This window comes from Molothrus ater, chromosome 15 (genome assembly GCF_012460135.2).
Source record: "Molothrus ater isolate BHLD 08-10-18 breed brown headed cowbird chromosome 15, BPBGC_Mater_1.1, whole genome shotgun sequence".
NCBI classification, from domain to species: domain Eukaryota; kingdom Metazoa; phylum Chordata; class Aves; order Passeriformes; family Icteridae; genus Molothrus; species Molothrus ater.
The window spans coordinates 16,916,661-16,941,046 of NC_050492.2; the positions used below are offsets into that span (position 1 = coordinate 16,916,661).

Here is a 24,386-nt window from a genome sequence, read left to right on the forward strand (position 1 = left end):
TCCAGTCTTTTTTAATCACCAGAGATGGTGATTCCACCACCTCCCAGGGAAGGGCATTCCAGTGCTTTATTATTCTTTTGGTGACAAACTTTTTCCTAATATCCAGCCTATCCCTGACATATCCAACCTATCCCTTCCCTGATGTAGCTTGAGGCTGTGTCCTCTGGTTCTGTCAGTGCCGCCCGGTGGGAGAGACCGACCCCACCTGTCTGCAGCCTCCCTTCAGGAAGGTGCAGGGAGCAATGAGGGCTCCTCTGAGCCTCCTCTGCTCCAGGCTGAGCAGCTCCAGCTCCTTCAAACGTTCCTCTCACGCTCAGCTGCCCACCAGCAGCCCCTCCTGCTATCGGGCAGAGCCAGACGAGCGCTGGGTGTTTATCACACCCCTCCTGATGGCAGCTGCAGGAAGGAGCAGCTCGGTCCCTCCCTGCTGCTGTTTGTGGGGCTGGGCTGGGCAGCCAGGCTGAGCTGTGCTGTCCAGACATGTGTTTCCATGTGTTTCCCTGTTTAAACACATAAACACAGGGAAATACATATGGACACACATGAACACACATGGAAATACACAGGGACACACAGGGAAGGCCATAAACACAGGGAAATACAGGGAAATACTATGGACACACATGAACACACATGGAAATACACAGGGACACACATGGACACACAGGGAGACACATGGACACACAGGGAAGGCCATAAACACAGGGAAACACAGGGAAATACATATGGACACACATGAACACACATGGAAATACACAGGGACACACAGGGAAGGCCATAAACACAGGGAAATACAGGGAAATACACCTGGGGAACACTTCCAGCCCTTCCCTTAAAGCTGACGTGCAGAGCACCACAGGCACTTGCCTGCACCCCAAATTGCATTCTCAGGTGGTGCAGGCAGGCTCCCAGCTCGGCTGGCACACCCCAGGACGATGCCAGCCCTGGCCTGCTCCTGCCACACTCTGTCCCTGTGCTGCCAGACCCCTCCTGGCTCCTTCAGCAGCTCCAGCACCACCCCAGGCTGGCCCAGCTGCCCCTCCAAACCCCCTCTGCACCCAGTGCCCTGCAGAGAAGCTTTTTCAAGGGGGGTAAAAAGCTCTGAGAGGTTCCTGAGCATCTGTCCTGCTTGGGGAACGCTCCAGGGGCTGTCACGGGCCCAGGGTGACCTCGAGGTGCTTTGTGATCACCTGAGCTCACCTGAGCTCATCCACGCTGAGGTTTAGCACAATCAGGGCTTTTCCCAGATTGTGCTGCTGGCACACAGCTGCAGGGTCAAGGTGAGCTGTCCCCAGCTTCCCCATGCCCTGGGCATGCTGGCAGCAGGCAGAGCTGTCACCAGCTCCAGTGCCACCTCCACAGCAGCTGTCCCCACACATGGGGGGCTCCCGATGCTCCCCCACACCAAGGAGGGGACCCTGGTGGGGCAGGAGGAGCAAGGGGCAGCTGGGAGTGAGCTCAGGGCTTTGCCAGCACCTCTGAACCCTGCCCTGGGCAGATGCAGGTGCCCAGAGCAGGGCACAGCCCCATGCCCAGAGCCCCATGCCCAGAGCAGGGCACAGCCCCGGTGCCCACAGCCCCATGCCCAGAGCAGGGCACAGCCCCAGTGCCCAGAGCAGGGCACAGCCCCATGCCCAGAGCCCCATGCCCAGAGCAGGGCACAGCCCCGGTGCCCAGAGCAGGGCACAGCCCCATGCCCAGAGCCCCATGCCCAGAGCAGGGCACAGCCCCATGCCCAGAGCAGGGCACAGCCCCAGTGCCAGCAGTGGCTCCAGGGCAGCTGGGGAGCTGTGGGAGAGCTGCTGTGGGGCTGGGCCAGCCCTCAGCTCCCAGAAAGGCTCCGAGCAGGACTCCAACCCCAGCTCTGTTACCACAGCCAAAATAAAAGCAGCCACAGAGCCACGGAGGAGGCTGCCCTGACCTTCCAGACATTTGGGATTTGGGCACAAACACTTCTTTCCTGGAAAGTGTATCCTGGCATTTGGGATTCCTCCCCGTCCCCACAGAGCTGCCCTTGGACACTGATCCAGGAGTGCCTCACATCTCACATTCCTGCAGGAGCTTAACAAGCACCAGCAGCTGGGAGGTTATTTCCAGAGCAGGGCTGCTCCCAGAGCTGCTTTCCTGTCCCAGAACCGCCAGCACTGGGGTGGCAGTCCCAGTGCTCCCCACACACACCAGCTCCTCACAGGCAGGCCTGGGAAGAGGCTGAGGAACAGCCAGACAGGATTTTTGTGCCCTGCTTGCTCAAATATCAAATATCCTGCATTTACACTTGAAATATCCTGCATTTACACTTCTTCCTAGGGGGCAGGAGGGAGCTGCAGGCACGGGGTGTTTGAGAGGCACCGTGGCCATGGGGATGCTGCAGCTCTGGGACCCTCTGGGACCCTCGGGCCAGCTCAGCAGCTGCCCCAGCAGCCAAAATGAAAGCTGGGGTCACAAAGAAGCCACCTTGGCCCAGCAGAGCCCCCTGGGCTGGGCAAGGGGCACACAGAGGGTCAGCAGCGTGTCCCAAACACAGGCAGGTCCTCAATGCCACCTGAGCTGTGCCCTGCTCCAGGCAGGGCTGGCACTGGCTCTGCTGGGTTTGTGTCACAGGAGCAGCAGGGCAGGGGTGCCAGGCTCTCCAGGGACAGGGACAGGGACAGGGCAGGTCCTGGGAGCTTCCCAAGGGGACACAGAGCAGAAAGCTGCAGGAAACAGGGCCATGGGACATGGGGGAGGCTGCAGGGACAGGCAGGTGCCTGCATGATCCTGGCACTGGGATGGGGCTTGTGGGGAGCAGCTGCTTCCACCCCCTGCTCCCCACCCCATAGGTCACAAACTCAGGGAATACAGGGAAATACATGGAAATCCACATGGAAACACATGGATACATATGGAAACACATGGAAATTATACATGGACATACAGGGATGGCCATAAACACAGGGAAATACATGGAAATCCACATGGACACACAGGGAAACACAGGGAAGGCCATAAACACAGGGAAACAGGGAAATACATGGAAACACATGGAAATCCACATGGACACACATGGAAACACATGGAAATCCACATGGACACATAGGGAAGGCCATAAACACAGGGAAATACAGGGAAATACATGGAAATCCACATGGAAACACATGGACACATATGGAAATACATGGAAATATACATGGACATACAGGGATGGCCATAAACACAGGGAAATACATGGAAATACAGGCATACACAGGGGAACACAGGGACACACATGGAGACACATGGAAATACATGGAAACACAGGGAAACACACATGGAAATACATGGAAACACACATGCACACGCGTGAACACACGTGCACACACACCCTGGCCTCAGGGATGCCCAGGCGCTCCCTGGCACACAGGATCAGCTCCTCCTGGGAACAGCCAGCCCAGGCAGAGCTGCCAGCCACAGCTGAGCCAGTCTGCCCAGGGCCATCATCCCATCCCTCAGAGCCACCACGGGATCCTGCCTGCCCTGCCCTGCCCTGCCCTGCCCTGCCCTGGCAGGAGCTGGGGGTTTGGGAGGCACCACAGCAGTGGGCACAGCTGGCTGGCACCTCCTGCCAGCAGCTTTTCACTGGGCAAGGCTGAGCAGAGCCAGCTCGGACCCCAGGAGCTGTTTTGCATGTTGGGAAGCAAAAACAAATCACTTCCCATCAGCATCAAGCTGCCAAGGCCGGGCTGCATCTCCTGGGAGGTGCTGGCAGGGCTGGCACGCGAGGCAGCCTCGGACCCACCTGGCTGTCCCCAGAGCCCTGCCAGCACCTCGGGGAGGGGCACCATGTTAAAAGCTGTCAGTGAGAGGGAGAAAGGTCACTGAGCAGGGACTTAACACCCATAATCAGTTTATGGGATTTGTGAGCAGCTTCAGGCCGGCTGGGAACAGCGTCAGCACAGCTCCAGCACGGCTCCACCTTCCCGGGGATGCAGCTCTGGCAGGGTTGGCAACACTCCCCAGGACAGACAGCACTGAGCCATCCCATAAAAAACAGCAGCAAACACCCCTGGGCAGCCCAGGGGGAATGGCCACAGCCTGTTCCTCACCTTCCTCCCCAAAGAAAGGGGCCTGGGAAGGAAAGAATGGCCACAGCCTGTTCCTCACCTTCCTCCTCAAAGAAAGGGGCCTGGGAAAGCCAAGAATGGCCACAGCCTGTTCCTCACCTTTCCTACCCCCAAAAAGGGGCTTGGGAAAGCAAAGAATGGCCACAGCCTGTTCCTCACCTTTCCTACCCCCAAAAAAGGGGGCCTGGGAAAGCCAAGGATGGCCACAGCCTGTTCCTCACCTTTCCTACCCCCAAAAAAGGGGGCCTGGGAAAGCCAAGGATGGCCACAGCCTGTTCCTCACCTTCCTCCTCAAAGAAAGGGGCCTGGGAAGGAAAAAATGGCCACAGCCTGTTCCTCACCTTCCTCCCCAATGAAAGGGGCCTGGGAAGGAAGGCAGGCACTCCCAGGGTGTGTCAGCAGGGATTTCTGGCTCTGTCTGCTCTTCCATGGAGCAGGAGCTCCCCAAGGCTTTGGTGGCACCATGAATGCCAGCCCGAAGGGGCATTAACGCCCTCACCCACCGTGCCCATTGCCCACCCCCCTGGAGCTGCTCACAGGCTCTGCCCTGACCCAGTGGCACCAACAGCCCTGGCCCAACTCCAGCCTGAGAGGAGGAGGAGGAGGAAGGCAGAGCTCAGCACGAGGCAGGGCTGTGCCTGGGGGAAGCTGTTGGCACATGAGAATGATTCTATTTGCTGCCTAAGTGATTTTTCTCAGCTCAAAGGACTTGCACCAGTTTCTGGTTTTACCTCTCTGCTCTCCTCCCCCACTGCCTGCCTGCAGCTGCCCAGGCAGGAGAATAATCCCAGCTCCCTGTGCCCCATCTGGGCTCCCAGCAGCTGAGGATGAACAATCCCAGCTCCCTGTGCCCCATCTGGGCTCCCAGCAGATGAGGATGAACAATCCCAGCTCCCTGTGCCCCATCTGGGCTCCCAGCAGATGAGGATGAACAATCCCTGCTCCCTGTGCCCCATTTGGGCTCCCAGCAGCTGAGGATGAACAATCCCAGCTCTCTGTGCCCCATTTGGGCTCCCAGCAGATGAGGATGAACAATCCCAGCTCCCTGTGCCCCATCTGGGCTCCCAGCAGATGAGGATGAACAATCCCAGCTCTCTGTGCCCCATCTGGGCTCCCAGCAGATGAGGATGTGGCAGATGCCATCAGCAGAGGTCACCCAGCTTGGTCTGGCTGCTCAAGCAGAGGCAGCTGCCAGCCCCAGGCTGGTCCTGGTCCCCACTGTGCCCACTTGGATTTGTGAAATCCTTGCAGTCACCAGAGATGGGTGAGTCAAGAGTCTTTCATTCATCCCCAGGGCTGAGCAGCAGTGAAAGCCCCAGGAGAAGGAAGTGCAGCAGCTCAGGAGATCCAGACCCATCAAGGCAAGCCCTGCCCAGAGCCCAGCCCTGCAGATTCCCAGTTAAACTCAGGATGGTCTCACTGGGACGAGTCCCGGGGCACTGCCCTGGCCACAGAACACGAGGGACTCAGCTGAGCCATGAGGAAGGGACAGGAGGATCTGCTCCTCGTGCCCCTGCCCTGGTGGCTCATGCAGTCCCACCAAGCTGAGTCACACCAATTCCCTGCCCCACCTTGCCAGGCACAGGATTTTGCCAAGTCAGGCTCCTACCCCGGGCATTTCCAGGCCTGTAAAGTGAAGCATGAATTCATCATGCTCACTCTGAGTGCAGCAGGGAAGCTCACAAGCCAGTCCACCCTGTAGGACAACACGCTCACTCCTTCAAGGGCTCCCCAGCAGCTCAAATTGCTTCCATTCAAAAGAAGTTCAAAGTCTGCCACCTGCAAAACAGCCCAAGGCACGGTGGCATTCCAGGGGTGGGGATGGAGCAGCAGAGCCTTGGAGCTCTGGAAGAGCTTCTCCTCCAGCCAAACTAGAAACTCAGAGGGGGAAAGAAATGCAGTTAATCAGCTGTGTTTACAAAGAACAAAAGGCAGAATGGGGAGGGCCGAGCGTGCTCAGGTACTTCCAGGAGCAGTCCCTGATACCAAAACCCCTGAGAAAGGAGCTACATCAATCTTCATTAATTTATGATCACAAAATAACTGCAAACCCAAACAAGTCGAGTCTGCTGTGAGAATATTCCCTGGCTCCTCTGGATTTCCAGCTCCCAAAATCCAGCCCTACCCACAGTGACATCGAAGAACACCTCACATCATGTAAAAAGTCACATTAGCATCTCAGAGGAATGGGTTTTACACCTCTAGTACTGCTCAGTGAGCTCACTGCGGTGAGTTTAAAGAGAGGGACAGGGCTGGGTGTGTTTGGAAGGTTCATTAGAGCAGCTGTGCCCCAGCACGAGGCAGTCTCGATGCCCGGTTCCTGCTGAGCCCAGGCTAACGAGGATCACATTAAAGAGCCATTTCCACATGAGAACAGCCAGGCACTCAGTCCCTCCACTCAGGCCCTATTAGGAGGGAGGGCATTTGCTCTGTGTCATCCTTGCAGCTCCTGCTCCTGCCTGCAGCCTGCCTGCTCACCGCCGTGTGCTATGACATCAAGCTGATATGAAATCATGATGATTTCACTGCAATTAAGGCAGGAGCAGATGGGGCTGATGGAGCTGGCTAAGCAACAAATCTTCTAAATTGGAGAACGCTGTCAAGAGAAATTAAAGCCTCGTACGAAAAAGTCAACTTGGGATGGCAGAAAAATTCCACATGGGAGGGAGGGACTGCAGGGAGGCAGCCAGGCCAAGCTCCTGGTGGGGCAGTGGGGCTGGGCTGAAGCACCTCAGCTCAGGAAAACCCCAGCACAAAGCAGGGGCAGCTTCCCAACAAAAAACACCTGAAAAAGCCAAGAGAGAACAGGCACAACACTGCAACAGTGAGACAACGCTTGAGCTTGAACAATAACCCCCAGAGAGACATAGAAATCAGGGAGGAGAAAAATAAAAAAAAAAAAAAAAATAAAAAGTGTGGCACATGCTGGACAGGCTCCAGACCCAGCAGACACATCAAGTGTTTTCAACACAGCCAGGGGTTGTGTTTGTCACTTGTTACCAACAGCACGCAGAGCAGCAGCCAAGGAGTGACGCTGGCAGCAACTGGGAGCCAGAGCTGCCTCTCCTCAGAGCCTTTACAGGAGAAGAGAAAAAGGCTCTCAACTGCTTCTAACAAGGAATGGCTTAAATAGGTTAAAAATAATGAAGCAGCGCTCTGCACATGAGCACTCCGTGCTCCCAATTAAGCAATCCTTTAGAAGGTGGCCTTAGGAAGCCTCTCAGAGTGCTTCTAAGGAGGTTAATAAATTGCTTTGGAACCCTGGGCGCAGCTTAGTGAGGTGAATAAGGAGCTGTTGTCACAGCCTAATGTCATTGCCCGAATTCTGGCACTTTCCAGGGAGCACGAGGCTGCAGATCTTGAGCTTTACAGCCTCTTGTCCGAATGATGATTCCTCCTCAAGGGCCTGGGGCTGCTTGCAGAAGCGTGGGCTTGGCAGGTGAATCTCTCTCCACACAAAACCTTTGCAGAGGTGCAAGCAGAAGTCAGGATCCAGAGTTTCAATCCTTCAGGCTGGAGTCTTTGTTACAAACCAAGGAGAGCACGCAGCAAAAGGGTGTTGGGCGCCTGTTTAAGGTGGGCACCTCACGGCCTGGCCAGCACATCTGGCACAGGCTGTTGATGCAAAACACTTGGCCCAGAAACAAATTCTGTTCCCACACATCTGCAAGGCTGACAGAGCTCCAGGCTCCTCCACAGCACTTGCAGCTCCCCAAGCTACAAACCAATGCATTTTGACACCCTAAATGTATTTACTCTCCCTTGCAGAGCTCATCAGGAGCAGCTGTTTCCAAACCCCCCTCAAAGTCACGAGCAAATTTAATGGACAAAGAAAATAATTTATTCTCCTGAAACCAAATTGTTTTCTCCAACCTTTCAGCAAGTATCTCATGTCAGAGCACGAAAAGCGATGCCACAACAATTCCGAGCAGCCTCTCCAAGGACAGCTGCCAAGAAGGCATTTCATTGATGCTTCTTCCCCTGCTGCCAACGTGTGTTGTCAGACACGTTGCCTAGACAGCAGAAATCATGGATAAGGACATCTCACAGTGCTCTAGATACCAGTTCTTACAAACAGACTGGTTTTCATAGGAGGCATTGCTTGAAAACCATCCTTATTTGGATGGGGCAAGACTCGGGAGTTTGGAAAACCATCGTGGCCAGGAGAATGAGCTCCATTTCTTCTTGCACCTGGCAGGCAGCAGAGCCTGCTGTGTGCTCTGCTATCTCTGCAGCCCAGCAGCCTCCCTGCCTCCCAGATTATCTATCCCAGCGTTTATTATTTGTTATTATTAGCACACAGTGTTCTCCACCCAAAGCTTAACATCTCAGGGCAGATCCTTCTTGGACAGAGTATAGGGGAGCCTTGATCCACATCATCACCAGTCCAGGAGTGCACAGTGTCTTATGATCCTGAAGAAACAGTTTTCAAAAGGAAAGAAAGATCTTTTCCAACAGTAAAAAAGATGAACTGTGAGCAGGAACTCTGCTCCATGCATGAAAACTGTCTAAAAAGCAAACATACAGACAACATTTACACAATAGGCATCTGGCAGCATTTTCAGACATTTTTTTTTAATTTATTCTGACATGCTATAAAGGAATAAATTACACTGTTAAAGAATTACCAGCAATAAAAGTATTTCTTTCTTTCAGCTGGGCTAGAATAGGAGTGAGAAGGAAGACAGCCTGGGGCAGTAACCAACGTGAACTCTGCATGGTGCGAGGCTGCCCCCAAGAACAAGAGGAAATCTGGTCATATCCACTTCACAAGAACTTGAAAGAAAATGCCTTGGTTTCAAACCATCCCAATTTTTTCAAACCATTCCAATTTTTTTCTCCAAAGCAGCAATCACAAGTCAGTCCAGCCGAGGCAGGACATGGCAATGCTCGGAGGCTGCCAATCCTGGGTCTGCAAAAGATGCCATTTCATTTTAAAAAATTCCAATCTTATTATGGAGGGCTGGTCTCAAACAACAGGTTATAAAAATGCAAGACTGCCCCTTCCCCCTCAAGGAAAAAATACAAAATTTATTTAAAAACAAAATGAGGAAGAGTTACAACACTAAATCTAAAATGATTTAGAAAGAAATATGACTTCTTTTGCTTAACAAATGGCCTTAAACTTGGTTTAAAAACAGGGTAATGTAAATTTCTTAAACTGAATTAACAAGGCAAATTAAAAAAAATCTCATTTCCTTACAGAAACAGTTTTTAGTTTTTAATGAACTTGTAAACAAAAAAGCTCCCGCTTCAAAATAAAAACAAAATCCCAGATCATATAGATGTTTACAGTGATTACATTTATCTAAGCAACTTACATACAGGTTCAGTTGTAAGATGTTAACTAAATTTCGTGACAAATATGCTGTTTTTCCTTTTATACCAAGAACATTATAGAGTTAATGCAGAGTCCTAAAGATTATCTAGTAGTCGCTAAGTTTCTCTTAAGTCTTCACTTTAGATGCTGTTATTTCTAGCACAGGTAAGCAGGCAGAGTCTTTCATATGCTTAAAAACTGGAATCTTTGGTTACTACCATGTCAGCTGGCTTGGTATGTTGCACATAGAAGCCAACAACTTTAAGAATGTTTTAAGTGTACAACTTTCAAAACCCAGGGAGGAATAACCAGAAAAGAGTGCACAATTGTGAGCATTTACAATTATCACAACTGTTGCCGAAGACTGTTCATGCCATTCTTCCAAAACAATGAGATCTCATAAGCAGTGTAGTTCAAAGTAAAAAGGTAACAAAAATTGGCATATGCACAATTTTCTCCACTTGTGTGTCAACCATTAGTTAACTTTTCCACTTGAAAAAAATGCAATAGAAAACTGGACACCATGTTTCACTATCTCAGTAATATTCACAATTACAGCTGCTACAACTCAAAGTGCAGCATCACTGACACTGCCCAGAGCCAGTTTATACTGATATTAAGTTCTTTACACCAAGGAAATGGTTGCCCACAGCCACTGGCAAGTGTATCAACTAAAATTTCTAGGATTTGGGGAGTGACAAGTCCTGCTCCGATCTGCTCTGCTTTGTCCCATCCTCGTCATGCTCAGAAACCTGCAAGATAAACACAAGGGCAAACTTACTGATACGGGATGGAAACGAGCAACAGCATTCACAGGAGGGAAATTAAACAGCAGTTATGGTCATTCAAAGGGGAAAATGCTGCTCCATCTGGGAATTGCAGAGTTCCCGGGGTCCATTTCCAAAGGTAACCGGCATTTGCCACAGCTCTGGAGCTCACACAGCTCTGGAGCTCACACAGCTCTGGCTCTCACCTCCTGCTGCACTGGGACACAGGCTGAATGCACCAGCTGGATGCCACATTCCTCCAGCAGGAATTCAGCCCAGCAGTTTGAAAACAAGCTGTGTTATTGCCACTAGGAAACAGGATGTAATTTCATAGGATTGTTTTCTCCTCGTCTGCAGTGGCTCATGTTTATATCCCTGAATGTCAAGCTGTCACCTGACTGCAGGAGCTCTCCAGAGCCGCAGTACGGCAGCGGCACAGGCAGTGTCACACGGCCAGCCTGGGATCACCCACCCCCCTTACAGCAGCTGCTGGCACCACAAAGGCACCCACAGCAAGGCAGCACCTGGGACAGCCACTGGGCAAGCAGCACACCTCAGCCTTGGCAAGGACAGGGGCTGACTCACACGGCAGGGGAGGTGCTGCACACACAGCAATTCTTCTCATGTTCGGAATTCCAAACGGCACTGGGGCATGGGGAGGGTACAGGAACACACACACGGATCTCCAAGAACCAGGTACTGCAGGCTAGGCCAGTCCTCCCTCCGTGCTCCTCTCTGGTGACTCAGGTGGCAGGGCTGTGCTCCTCAGCCTCAACCAAAGATGGCCTTGCCAAGCCAGTTTCCCTTCTGGGTGCTCTCCAGACAGGATGGTTCTGCCCATGGGTGAGTTCATCACAGCAACAGCTCCGAGTTTTTGCAACAGAAATCTCTTCTCAGTGAAATACAGACAGAGCTGACCTCAGCTATAGCTTGTGCTGTCATCCAGAGAGAAGCAAGTGCAAACAAGTCTTACTAGTCTGACATTCCGTCCAAAATGTATCTGGAGAGCACCCAGAAAATGGCTTTAACTCTTCCAGAGCTGGCTACAGGTCATTTCAAAGAGGTTCAACAACTTGTTTCAAACCCAGTGTTAATGCATTGAGGAACAATTCTCTTTATCCAGCACTGGTCATATTAAAAAAAAAAAAAAACAACAAACAAACCTGCACCAGAATCAAGACAGCCATTCCCACTTGAGTGCAAGTTCCCACAGAAAGCCCAGGGACTCCTGAGTTCCCTAATCCTTACTTGATGCACACAACCAAAAATTATGCTGTTTTTCCATTTAGTGTGTTCAGCAGAGAACACTGATTCATCTTTTGAACCACTTTCTCCATCAAAGCAGCCAAAACAAAGTCAACAAAGGAGAGTGTGGAAAGAAATAGATCAACTCATTGCTTCAGAAGTCTGAATATTTCACAAGAAATGGGAGCCTGGACCTGAGGACAAAGGACATCCTACCAAATGATCTGCTGCTATTAGAACTCCTCAAACCCAAGGTAATATGGGCAGGAGAATGTCCAGCTACAGAGAGCAACGGGGGGCTGGAATCAACTCAACATGTCCCTTCAAAGTCCTGTAAAGACAGAGCCCAACCACAGCTGTCAGGTGAGATGCAGATACTCAGAGCACACAGAGCACTGCTGGCATGAGGAACATGCTGGAGAGCTCATGGTGGCATCACTTCCACAGATCTTCACTCCATACAGGGCCAAATCATCACTCCTCGTCCCTCTGAGGTGTTACCCAAACCTCTGAAAATCTCTGTGCTACCCGAGGGATCCTCAAATTGCTTTATTATTACCATGGCTGAAGGTGTGATTGACAGGGGAGCAGCAACTGCAGTGTAATTCCCTAAGAACCTCCTCAGTGTGAAATGCTCAGACTTTGTGTATTCTCCATTTCTCCAGACAAGCAAGTGAGATGGATTCAGGTGTCAGTAATTCCAATTCTCAAGCAGAGAAGTCTCAGTCTGTTCTGAGCAATCCTGCCACCACCACAGGCATCCAGCAAATATTAATGGACCTGCTGACAGCCTGGCAGAATCTCCACTGCCAGGAGTTAGAAACACCTCTCCCAAATGGACCTGGTAGACTTTAATCCTGTAGATTGACTGCCTGAGTCACTTTTATGACTGAGGGAAGCTGAGGGTAAGCACAGTTACAAATCACACCTGAACAACTGCTGCTCTGGCAAAAGAGAGGCAGCCCAAGTTCCCCGAGTCAGCAGAGCCCTGTCTGCTGGAACAGTTCACCTCTCCAAGTTCCAAACCAGCTGATCTGGCTGTTACAAAAGACACTGCACACAGTTCCAGAGAGGGGCAGGGGAAAAAAAAATGAAGAGAAAAAAGGCCATGGACAGAACAGGTTATTCTGGAACCAAGCAGAGTATTTAGCCTGGATAAACTCTAGGATTCACTGATGATTTAACATGGATCTGAGTTAAGGAAATCAGGAATATCTGTAAATGAGCATACTGGCCACACAATCTGAGTCTGTCCTTCCCTGGCCCACCCTGCTCAGATGCACATCTCCAACAGCACTTTACAAATAACTGCACCTGTACATTGCTATTTGCAGGACTCCTGTTCAATGGACAGGGTTACCAGAGGGGTAACATTTGATACCAGGAAGCCTTTTAAGCAACTTCCACACAGGCTTTGCTACAGCAACTACAAAAGAATCTAATGAACTCCAGAAAAAAATAACCAGACATTTCATCCTCTCCAATGTGACAGAGCATCCAAGCCACGCTGCCCCCTCCTTCAGCTTAGCTGGGTTCAAAAAAATCTTCATTAACAGGCAGAATTCCCCACAAAAGGACATGTAGGATTTTAGGACTCTGGAAATCTCTACTTTGCTGAGGAGATGAAGCCTCTGAAGTCTTCAGATGTTTGCCAAGCACTGCTTTAATGCTCTGCTGACATTACCCAAAGGTCACATGCTTTTTTTGGTGATGGGGAGGGGAGAGTCATTCCCCAAAAACCCCAATGAAATTGTGCTGAAACCCCAAGAATTTCATCTTAGCTGCAGCAAGGGGTCTCTCCCAAAGGACAGTGTGATAAGGAATGTAAATCAGTGAACAGAAATGGTCTGAGGCTCCATGGCAGAGCTTCCCTGCTCATCCCTGGCACTGAGCTCAGCTCTGCTCTCTGGCACTGCAGCATCACCTCAAGGTGCAGGCAGACAATCACTTTAATGACCTTTTCTTTCTTCACACACAGCACTTGTGCAGAGACTGTCTGAGGCAGAGAGCAGCACGTTAAACCTCAGAACACGTCAGCCAAACTGTTCCACCAGCTCACAGCCTGATTTCCAGGGCAGGTTCCACTTACAGATCACCACCTCCTGCAAAGCCCTCACTTTGAGCATGAGCTGTTGTGAGCAATGTGCATTTCTGCAAATTCTCTTCTCCTGCTGGAACAGTCAACCCCTCCACACCCCAGGTTGGGCTGGGTTCTGAACTTCAGTCAGAGTTTCTTTATTTCAGGAAGCAATCCAAGCCCAGGTGCTTCATCACCCAGGCTGCTACTGGTGTTGCAGCTGCAGGAACTGGTTTCCAGCCTGTCAGATCCAGCCACTCTATGCCAAAAATCTGACACTTAATGGCATCTCTGAATTTTTATTTTTTTTTCAAGAACCACTTCAATCTTGGGAAAAGCAGCAGGTGTTTTAATACTTCATTTATTCTGAACAAAATGTGGGGTTTTGATAGCTATTTTGACTAAAGACACCTGGTAAGGTTTGAATGCTCCCACACTATGTGAAGAACAATGTTTAAGTTTATTGTAAACACTTCTGCATTTCTTTGATTTCCAGGATTGTCATCTTAGCAAGTATGTAATTTTATACATTAAAAAATGACAGACAAGAGGTACTGAAGAGCAGTAAGGCCTCAGTACAGAATTTAAACCTTGCTTCTCTATTCTCAGTCACACAATCTCATTAGTTTCAATTTTATCCACAGCTCAGCTGCAGGAATTGGTTTCATGGCAAGACTGGCTCACAGATGTGGCAGTTTCATCCTAGGAACTTACCAGACTCACACCAGCACATTTGCATCATCAAAAAAAAAGAAAAAAAAGTATTTTAAAAGCTTCTAGACCATGTGGGAAAAAAACTGTTTTGTCTTTTCAGAATTCAGTTTTCAGTTATTACACAATTACATCTGAACATGTCACAACATTTCCCTTTGAAACCATAACGTAGAAACATCAAAAAATCATCAGGAAACCTGAAGCCCCACCCCAGAGCACCCAGATACTTCAGAAAATTGTGAGTTGGCAGTCCACAGCAGTTTGGGGTTACTGCTGGATTTAGACAAGGCATTTTGAGCTCACCGGTCCCTTCCTTGAACTCTGGACCAAATGTCTCAATGTAAACCCACTGGAGGAAGCCAGAGCAGTCACAATTTTCTGTTCCCAGTGTTTGAGGCATACAGAACAGAAGCAAACCCACAGCACTGTACCAACTGCCACAGAGCAGAACCCAAAGTCTCTAGATCCTTGCCTAGTCAATGAGAATCATCCCTTAAAAAGTGTTAGGTCTAGGATTTTGGATTGCATTATATATTTATACATATATAAGGACATATATATATGTATATATATAAATCAAAAGAAATAAAAATGTCACATTCCCAACACCAAGTCAGTTTCTTGTTTTTGGAAAGTGGTTAATGCGGGAGCAAAAGATGCAGTGGTTAAAAATGACCCAACATCCCCAGAAGAAATGATATGAATAACAAGGACATTTGGGTATAAAGTTAGTAGTCAAATTCTCCAAGGACGTCTTTTGGTTTTGCTTTTGAATTTAAGAGCCAAATGTAGTTTTTAAACCACCTCCTTGATCTAACACTTGGAATTGCCGCCGTTGTCCAAATTCGTGGAATTTTTGTTTTTCCTGTAACGTCACTTGGTTCTTGGCTACTAACCTTTCATGTTACTCTTGGATTTGTCAGTTTGCTTGCCTGTGGGGGTTTGGGCCTGCTGCCCCTGCCCACTGGAAGAGGCTGCCTGCTGTGCTGCTTTCTGCTTTAACATTGTCCAGTCGAATGTGTAGTCATACTGGTGGTTCAAGGTCCTGCAAGAGAGGGAAATGTTCTGCTGTAACACATCCGAGCCAACGCCAAGCCCTGCCTGAAATCCCACAACCAGGGGATAGCTCCTTCTCTAAGCTGCTTTAGAGATTATGAATGGTATAGAAACGCTAAGTGTTACTAACTTAAAGGGATTCTTGCAGCAAGCCCAAATGCCAGCCAGCAGCATTTACTCATTGCTTACACAAAGGTCTGCACTTGTGGAAGCAGCAGCCCAGCTCACTCATGTCTGCACTGAGCTTCTGAGCTTTATTTTTTTTTTTACATATAGATATAATTTCAAGGAAAGACTGCAGTATTGTACATCACTGAATAGGAATTCTTTGGATTCCAGACACCTGGGGGGAGACTCGAGAGATCAGTACCAGCCCTTGCTTTGACAGGTGCTGTTCACTGCACAAGGTGGAGTTTATGTTCCAGTTGCTCTAACGAGCTCAATGAAGCAGCACTATTCTCCTCCACTGAAATTTCTCTCCTGGGTACCACTGCTGGGCGCAGCACCAATTTCCAAACATAAAAAGCTTCAAAGACTTCTACCAAGGGGTCAATTTCTTATGGTACTTGCAACAGAACCTGAAGCATGGGCTCAACCCTGTGGTCACATCACACAATGCAAAAACAAGAGAATCTTTTCCCTTTATGTTTAACATTGAACAATAATTTTCAGGTCCTTTAAACAGCTTTTGAAGCTCTGAAATGAAAGGGAGTCCCAGAAGAACTCCCTACACCACACACACAGGAGCTGCTCTCTGCAGTGCCAGTCCCACAGAGCAGTTCCCAACTGGATCCCTGAGAAGTTTCTGTACTTTTCCACTTGGAGACTGACCTGAAAAGAATACGGAATAATTGCCTCAGGTACATGTAATCTGGTGCCTCTTCAAAGCGCAGGCCACGACAGTAGTTCAGGTACATGGCAAATTCTGCAGGGAACCCCTGGAAATCAACAGTGTTAATCAAGCCATGGCTCACAGCAAAAACCTCCTACCAAAGGCAACAAGATGTACATCTGTCTCTAACAGCAGAGGCAAACTGGTTGGAGATGCATGAATTAATTCCACTTTGCCCCTGGTTGTTAATGTGTTCTGTATGTGGATTTGCTCAGGTACACATTCCTTCCCCACAACTGTTACCTCATGGGTGGTTTGTAATCAGAACCTTCAACATTTAACTTATTTATAAAGCACACTGTTCATCCTAATTAAACCTTGTTCTTATTAACTCTCTAAAATAATGATAATTATCTGGTAAGAGATTCACTCTTGTTTCCATTGTAGAGACAAGGTCAGTTGACAAGCATTAAGTGTGAAAACTTAAATTATGAAAACCTCTTTCAAAGATTTTCTGCTTTACATTTTTAAACGTTGAATGCTGTATTAAAGCCTGCCTGTAATAGGTAATAGCACTCAGAACAGTACTGTAAAAAAACACAGGGTGTAACATCCCTGGAAGTTCAAGGCCACACTGGATGGAGCTACCTGGACTAGTTGGACTAGGGACACCTGGAGGGCGTCCCTGTCCCCAGCAGGGGGTTGGAAATGGGTGATTTTTAAGGTCCTTTCCAACTCAAACCATTCCATGACCAGTTCAGTGGCCTGGGAGATGCTGTCAGACTCTGGTGATGGAGATGTGCAGGACTAGAAAGTGCAATCCTTGGTGCTGCTGTCTGAGGGGCACAGGCCCTGCTGTGCTCTCAAGGATCTTTGTTAAGAAGCACTCAGATGCCACAGTGCAAGAGGAATCTTAAGACTCAAAGGAAAACCCTGGGAAAACAAAGATCACTTGCATCCAATTCCACTACAGGCACTCCTTGAGTAAGGGCAGACAATATGAACCCTCCTGGAGAGGCACAAAGTGGATGTGGGCGAGCCAGACAGCTCCACCTTGGTTACTTATTTACTTCTGATGTCAAACCTGCACTGTAAACCTTGAAGAACTGAACAAGCCTCACCTAAGAGAGCTGAGAGCTTGCACAGCCAACAGTCAGCCAGACCTGAATGATGGTGGCATGAACTTTGCCAAGGAGCGGCAGCAAATGCTGCCCTGTACACATTCCCAGTCTTGCTGGGTGGCCAAACACAAGGCACCCACTGCCTGCCAAAGCAGAATTATTCAGCAGCAAATGCCATGTGAGGCTATTTAATATATTGGCTCAAGTTTAGGGGGGAAAAAAACCAACAAACAACAAACCAAACAAGAAAAGAATTTCCATTTCACAGTATGACATCATTTGGAAACTCTTACCTTACACAAAACCTCAACAGGAGTGGACATTTTCTTTTCACTAATCTTTTCATACTTTTGCTTCTTTGTTGCAGCCTGTGGAACATGTAGGTCACAATATAAGAGATATTGTGCAACACTGGATTAACAAGGACAGCAGCAAAAAAAAAAAAATGACAAAAATCCTTTGGTCAACCATAAGTATTTTATGTGAAATCTCCAAGTCCCACACACTTATTGCAAAGAGAATGAAGGTCAATCTGGTATTAAGATTTGGCCACAGTTTAATACCATTTGTCGCAGTCTAATGCTTCCATCACATGGCACAGCTCGTGTAGTTCATGCTGCTGCTTTTGTCCATTAACCACAGCAGACTTGCAGCTACATTTGCCAAAGTTGTATTAATTCCCACTCAGTGCCCCATTCAGGGCTGCCTGCACCCTTTACATTCATTTGCAGCTGAGGAGTTCCAGTGGCCCACAAGCTGCTGCCTTTTTAGAAACTGTGCAGCTGCAACACCATTGGAATTACACAACTCTCACACGAAGAAAGAAAAACAATTAAAACATGAAAACCAATCACTGGAGTCTAAATAAGTGAAATAAGAAATGTCTGCTAATGTCTGTAGCTGGCTCCCATACATGGAAATCCTGAACAAGCCTGCTGCAGTTAATAATTATTCAGTTGTGCCATAACCTGGACTGAAGACACCACTGAGGCTGAACTTGCCAGGCAAGAGATTATTTCCATGCTCTCTCCAGCAATTCAAAAAGCCACTAACAATGTTATTTTTTATTTCCCAAAGGGGCCTCAGCCTGCAACAGGACAATAACTGGCAAAGATGATATCAGCTATTGTTTAGCATAAATTTTAAGCCAGTCCAACAATGCACATTTTGCCTGCTGCGTAAGAGGCGGAATCCACAGTCTATAAATATCAAGCTTTGGGAAAAGCTGCTTTGTACAACTGAGGCTAAACATTATATAAACCCACCTGGCAGGCAGAAGCATGCTACCCAAACGTGAAAAAAAATATTAAAAGGGTGGGGGAGGGAAAAAAAGGCATCCTAACCTACCTTTAATCCTTGCCAAGGCAGACTGGTTCTGTTAAAGTACATCAATACATAGCCTAGAGACTCCATGTCATCCCGACGACTGCAGGAGGAAAAACACAAGGAATTACAAACTCTGCCATTTCTTACTTTATTCCATAGTGCTAGCATTCAAAATTTTAAATTAAAAAATAATTCTGGAATAAACCCTAAGAAAAGCCCAAGATAGGAAGAGATCCTATTTGTTTTTAAAGCAAGGAATATTCTGTAGGTATTGTGTGTTCTAAGCTTCCACCTGCAGTTACACTGATTTGAGAAACAAAATCTTTGGAAAATGAAAAAAAAAACCAAAACCAAAAAAAAAAAAAAAAAAAAACCAACAAAAAAACCAACCATGAAATGTCTTTCCTGCCTTCTTAAGTAGCTTGGGTAGAAACTGAAAATTTTCCTGTAGGAACCATGGAATGCTTTGTAAGAGAGAATGAGGTTAATGAGGTCAATAAGGCTGTAACATCTTGTCAGTCACATTTTTCCCTGAACCCTGGCTCAGCCTGGGATCAATCCTGACCACCTGGTCCCTAAGGGGCATTGCTCCTTTCTTCCTTGCCTTCTGTCAAACCCCCTGAGCTGTCTCTGATTTTAAAAGGCAGCAATATTTATGGAGGTGCATGAATCAATCCCAGAGGTGCCTCTGCCTTCTTCCCCCCAAGGTGTGTTCCAAGGCAGCTGGAGAACTCCAAAGTGATCCAGCTGAGAACTTGCACAAACTCTCATGGATTGGCTTCAAATGCTTTCTGCCCTGCACGTGTTCCACATCCCCACTCTGGCCACATGAACTCCACTGTACTTTGCTCACAGCTTTCCTGAGCACCAAGAGCAGCACAGTTCATTGGAGTGGAAAACACACTCCAGGATTTTTTTCTCCTCTTGGCAAAGTTGCCTCTTCCCAGCTGTGGTAAAATCAGATTTTTCCCCTGACTGCCCCTCTGCAGCTGACATCTATTTAATATGAGGCAGAAAAATAACTTCTTTTTCTCCTCCCTGCTCCCTTATGGGGAAAACCTGGTGGGTTTTGCTGCTGCTCTCTCACCCAGAGAAGGATTTAAAGGGTGGCAGGACAGACTCTACAAGGATCAAAAGGCTGACAGTGGTATTGCAAACAGGATTACACAAAAAAAAAGATGAGGGGAAGTGGGAACAGCCTCTAACCTGATCTAACTTGGTAGGAGAAGAAAGAAGCTGGTGATGTTTTGTGTTCTAGCCCAGCCAATAGAACCAGAACAGCCTGGCACCCCTCACTCGTGGGCCAGCTCTGTGACCCTTGGGGAACAAAGGAAAAGCAATCCCAGGGGAAAATCAGCTTGGCTCCAGAAAGCTTTGAGCACAAGGCCAGAAAAGCTCTGCTGTGCCCAGGGAAGAGGGGATTGGTTCCCTCCCCTCAGATCATCTCAGCTGCAACATGAAACCACAGACAAAGGGCTGAAAAATGATACTGAGCCCACAAATTCCAGCCTGCAAAACCTGCTAATTCCATTAGAACTGCAGATTTTAATCACCAACAGCATTCAGTGAACCTGTACAGGGACATAAAATTTTCTGAGAAGGCAGTGGTAAATTCAGAAGCAATAAAGGGATTAAGAGTATCCACCCCCCACCCAGCTCATTGTTTTAGTGTTTAATGCAATGATCTTGTAGTAGGAAACATTTCGTTCTGTGAATCTGCAGTGGGTACATTATTACAATATATTGATAAAAATAATTTTCAGGATTTGGAAAACAGGACAATCCTCTCCAATATTAAAATAAATACCACTGCAAACAGCTCCTTGAGCACCGCTGTCATTACCTGTAGGAAAACATGTTCTGTAACAGTTAAAAGTACAGGACTAGAGGTTGAAATATTCTGCCATAAGCTCCAGAACTGGTTTCTCTTGAATACAGGAATGCATTACTTCTTTGCCTCACTGCTGGCTTGACCTAGACAGTTTAGCAGCTTTTAGCAAGCACCAACCTACATTTCTAATTATAACACAATTCCCATTACCAGCAGATATGGTGTAAAATTCAACTAAACTCAATTTTTGGTGCCCAACTAAATTCTAAAGCAACATACTTTGCAGATCTCTCCTTTACTCTCAGGTGCAAGCACAGATATTCCCTTACCAGAACTGCTTGGGATCTGTGAAATGCATTTATTTCAGAAGTGACACCTGTCATTATCTTCCTGAGCCACATGACAAGCTGGCTTAAATAATGGCACTGACAAACAATAAAATACCCTGAAGGAACCTTAGGGAAATTAAAGTAAAAAAGGAAACATGGAGCATTTTAAAGCACCATTTGGGGGTTACATGTTCTGTTGAAGCTGACCACGAGAAATTCTGTCATTCTCATCTTGGTTAGCCAAAGGTCAGAGGCACAGACATTCCTGGAAGCTTTAACTATCCAAGAAAGGTAAAGCCACACTCTTCAGTTATCCAGTACAATTTTTAGGCACAGAGGTAAGGGAGAGAGGCATCCCTTGATATCCCATAAATACCTAACACTTCCAAACAACTTGAAGTGCTCTCTCCACTAGAAAATGCTGGGATTCTGTAGGAACAAAATGCCTTTGATCCAGAAGATAAAAATATGTGGTTGTTGATTAAGCAAAGCTCTAATAAATATATCCACACACATGTGTACATACCTACAGACATAAAACTAAAATACAGTGTGACTGAAGGTATTTAAGTCTTGCTTGCAGGCAAAAGGAGAAATAATGGTTTAGTAAGTTGAAGAGAGTGGGAAAACAGGCCAGACACCAGCTTTAGAACAGCCTTTGTGCTTACAGAAAGGCCTCTCAAGCCAGTCAGCAGTGCTGCCAACAGGTACCAACACATCAGCAAAGTGCACCATTTTATGTGTGAAGGGCCTCTGACACACCCACATCAAAGTATGGCTTAGCCTTTAAAAAGCCAAAATAATATGCAGAACATCCACGTGATGTCTGCAAGACACACGGGTCTCTTTAAGAAGCAAATCAGGTGCTTGGATTTTCCCCCCACCCTTGCACAGGCAGCCAAAAGGAAGAACACTTGCAAAGAGATGGATACACTTTTCATACAAAATGAGCTCAGGCTCTTCAGAAGCCTCCAAAGAGCACCCTGCACCCTCCAGAGGTTGCACTCACCTCTGCTCAATGCCAAGGTGTGCATTGATGCTGGCATATCGAGCTGTGCCAGTGAGATTTTTGTCTTCTCTGTATGGTATGTGTTGCCTTGTCCTGTTGTCCCGGTACTTTTTGGCCAAACCAAAGTCAATAAGGAATAACTTGAAGAGAAATGAAAATAGGTTAGATTCCTATCCAAAACCCCAAATTCCCAACTTCTTTCAGTAGGCATTAGCTATGTTTTAAGACACCCAGACAATGTAACAGCCTACAGTTAAAAGAAGCAAAGTAACAGTGCGGAGGCGCAACCAGCTTAAAGTAGTCAGTTAAAAACTCGATGGTGAATTAGTTCAAGCCTTTTCTCAATCCCCTGCAATGGATTAGATGGTGCTACTCAGCCTCTGGAGCTCAGTTCTGCCACTAGTTCCTATCACTACTGTAGTCTCCTGAGGGAGGAAGATGTGTGAAAGCACATCCCAGACCCCACTGGCACAAAGGGCACACACATGGAGCTCAGGGCAGCTCAATGCACAAGGCACATCCTGCAACCTCCTGTCCCAAAGAACAGTGGCCATTCTGCAGAGCACAAGGCCAAAATCTTCCCCAGCAAACAAGACAGCTTGTTCTTGGCTCATTGTAAGGCTCCCAGAACACTGCCACAGCAGCAGGACAAACTCACTGGTTTTAGCACAGCCAGGAAGCTGGAGCCAAGGAATGGATCCAATTTGGGTTTCTAATAACCAAGCTTGCCCAATGATTTGGTATTTAGCAACCTGAGTGTGTGGTAATTAGTGTGTGGCAATCAGCGTGCTGCCAGCCAGCCCACCTACAAAGGGTCATCCAGGCTGTACTTTCTTGGGCAAGATTTCAGGACTAGGCAAAAAAAGCTGAGGCAGAAAGAAGCACATAAAGAACCTTTCAGACTTCAAGCTACAAATCCTGATTCCAACACTGGATTAATGCTACAGGATCAAGGACTACAATCCCTACAGACTGATCAGTGCTGCAAAAGTAACTTGGGTGGGGGCAGAACGTGATGGAAAGAAGACATTTAAAGTTTGATAAAGTCTCAGTAAAAACCAACTCTGTATCACCTTAAAGCTGATTCCAGAACCGAAGATACATCTTTAAAAGCAAACTGGAGACTAAAATACATCCAAGGCTGAAATGGGGGGGTCACTGGCACACTGGAAGTGCTGTGAACTAGGAAGTTCTGTTTGAAGTATCCAAGATACTGAAAGCTTCTGAATTGCAGAATAGCTATGGCTCAGAATTCTGATTCAAGAAGATTTACCAACTACAGTAGCCTAGACAGGAAAAAGCAAAGCTAAAATCCTCTTAAACTACTGGTGTCAGAGCAGAAAACCTGGGGTTGAAGTCTTACCATGATCTACATGCAAACACAAGGCACTGCAGTGCTCCATTTGCTGTTCAGGTGAAAGTCATCCTGAAAGCCCAGAATACTTGGAGCAAGGGACATAAACCCAAGTTTATAAATCAACTCCACTGCTCACACAGCCCAGCAAGGTGTGGGTCTTGGCTGTGCTGCACCCACTACAGGCAGCTACTCAGTGAGCATGTGGATATGTCCCCTAGCTACCAGGAAATCACCTGATATGCCAGGAAATATTTGATATTGAATCCCAAAGCAGACAGTGTAAGGCTCTACGTGATTGCTCTGCTGTGACTTTCCTAGAAGCAAAGCCTGAGCTCAAATGCAATCCCTCATTTTCTGATTTGGTCCACAACACAGACCTGTAACTGGCTATTACTTTACAGCAGCAGCTTCCCTGGGGAAGTTTGCCCTGTTCCCTAGCTCAGGATCAGTCTGTATGTCCCTGTGGATGGGCTGAAGGCAGAGGAGTGAGCCCCTCCTGGAAAGAACGAAGCTGGGAGACACAGCTCAGTTTGGATGAGCACAGAACGTCCCAGTGCCAGCTCCCAGATAACCTCACACCACCTTCATTCTGTTTGTTGCACTATCAGCAGGAAACTGGAGAAGTAGGGCACGATTTTTGCCAAGAGCAACTAGAGAAGTAGATCAAAGTCTGTGCCTCTGATAAGAAAGTTTCAGAAGCAGACAACAGAAGCCTGTCAGCTTGTGTACAGCAGGGATCTGCCTGGGATTTAATCCATGGAGACTACTGTGGAAAGCTGTGCACCAACGGCCAAGCTCCTGAGCAGTGATTCATATTCAGCAATTTCCAGCTGTCCTGCTACCAACTGGCAAATGTCTTCCTCTCTCTGCAATTCATCTTCTCTTCAAGAGTCAGAAATATGACATTAGACACTACAAGATAAGCTCCTGCTTCTCCAAGACGCAGCTTGTCGGAGTAGTTTCAGTTTTTAAGCAAAATGGATGAAAATATTAAGTCTTCATTACACATTTGGGGTGGTTTTGAAAGGAAACTGCACGGGGAGGAGTCTGGCTGAAGTGGTAACAGAACTTCTCCACATGCATCCATAGGAACTGCAGGAAACCTCCAGCAAGGCAAGCAGGAGCCCTGCTATTTCATGTCTATCCTTCACCACACTTTTAGGAGATTGCCTTTTGAGATGGAAAGACCACAAATAAAACCTGCACCTGAAATCAAGCACGTACATTTAGCCCTATCAAAGTTTAGAAATAATTCCACAATTTAAACAAGCGCCACAGGGAAACATCTTAGTAATGTTACATGTTTGCCAAGTATGTCTGAAT

At 47.7% G+C, this 24,386-nt stretch overlaps 1 protein-coding gene across 4 annotated transcripts in view; it reads right to left on the bottom strand.

Annotated features, from left to right (window-relative positions):
- Positions 1 to 8,627: 8,627 nt before the first annotated feature.
- Positions 8,628 to 24,386, bottom strand: part of CSNK1A1 (casein kinase 1 alpha 1) — a 32,975-nt gene continuing 17,216 nt past the window's right edge. For 2 of the 4 annotated variants that reach the window (XM_036391642.2, XM_036391645.2), the window contains 6 exons: positions 21,707 to 21,846; positions 18,559 to 18,637; positions 17,505 to 17,579; positions 16,090 to 16,196; positions 15,099 to 15,247; positions 8,628 to 10,151 (listed from right to left, as the gene is read on the bottom strand). In XM_036391642.2, coding sequence (XP_036247535.1) covers positions 10,144 to 10,151; positions 15,099 to 15,247; positions 16,090 to 16,196; positions 17,505 to 17,579; positions 18,559 to 18,637; positions 21,707 to 21,846 — 558 coding nt within the window. In that variant the 3' untranslated portion in view covers positions 8,628 to 10,143. Of the gene's footprint in view, positions 10,152 to 15,093; positions 15,248 to 16,089; positions 16,197 to 17,504; positions 17,580 to 18,558; positions 18,638 to 21,706; positions 21,847 to 24,386 lie in introns of those variants that run through there. The other 2 variants (XM_036391644.2, XM_036391643.2) reach the window with 2 other exon arrangements.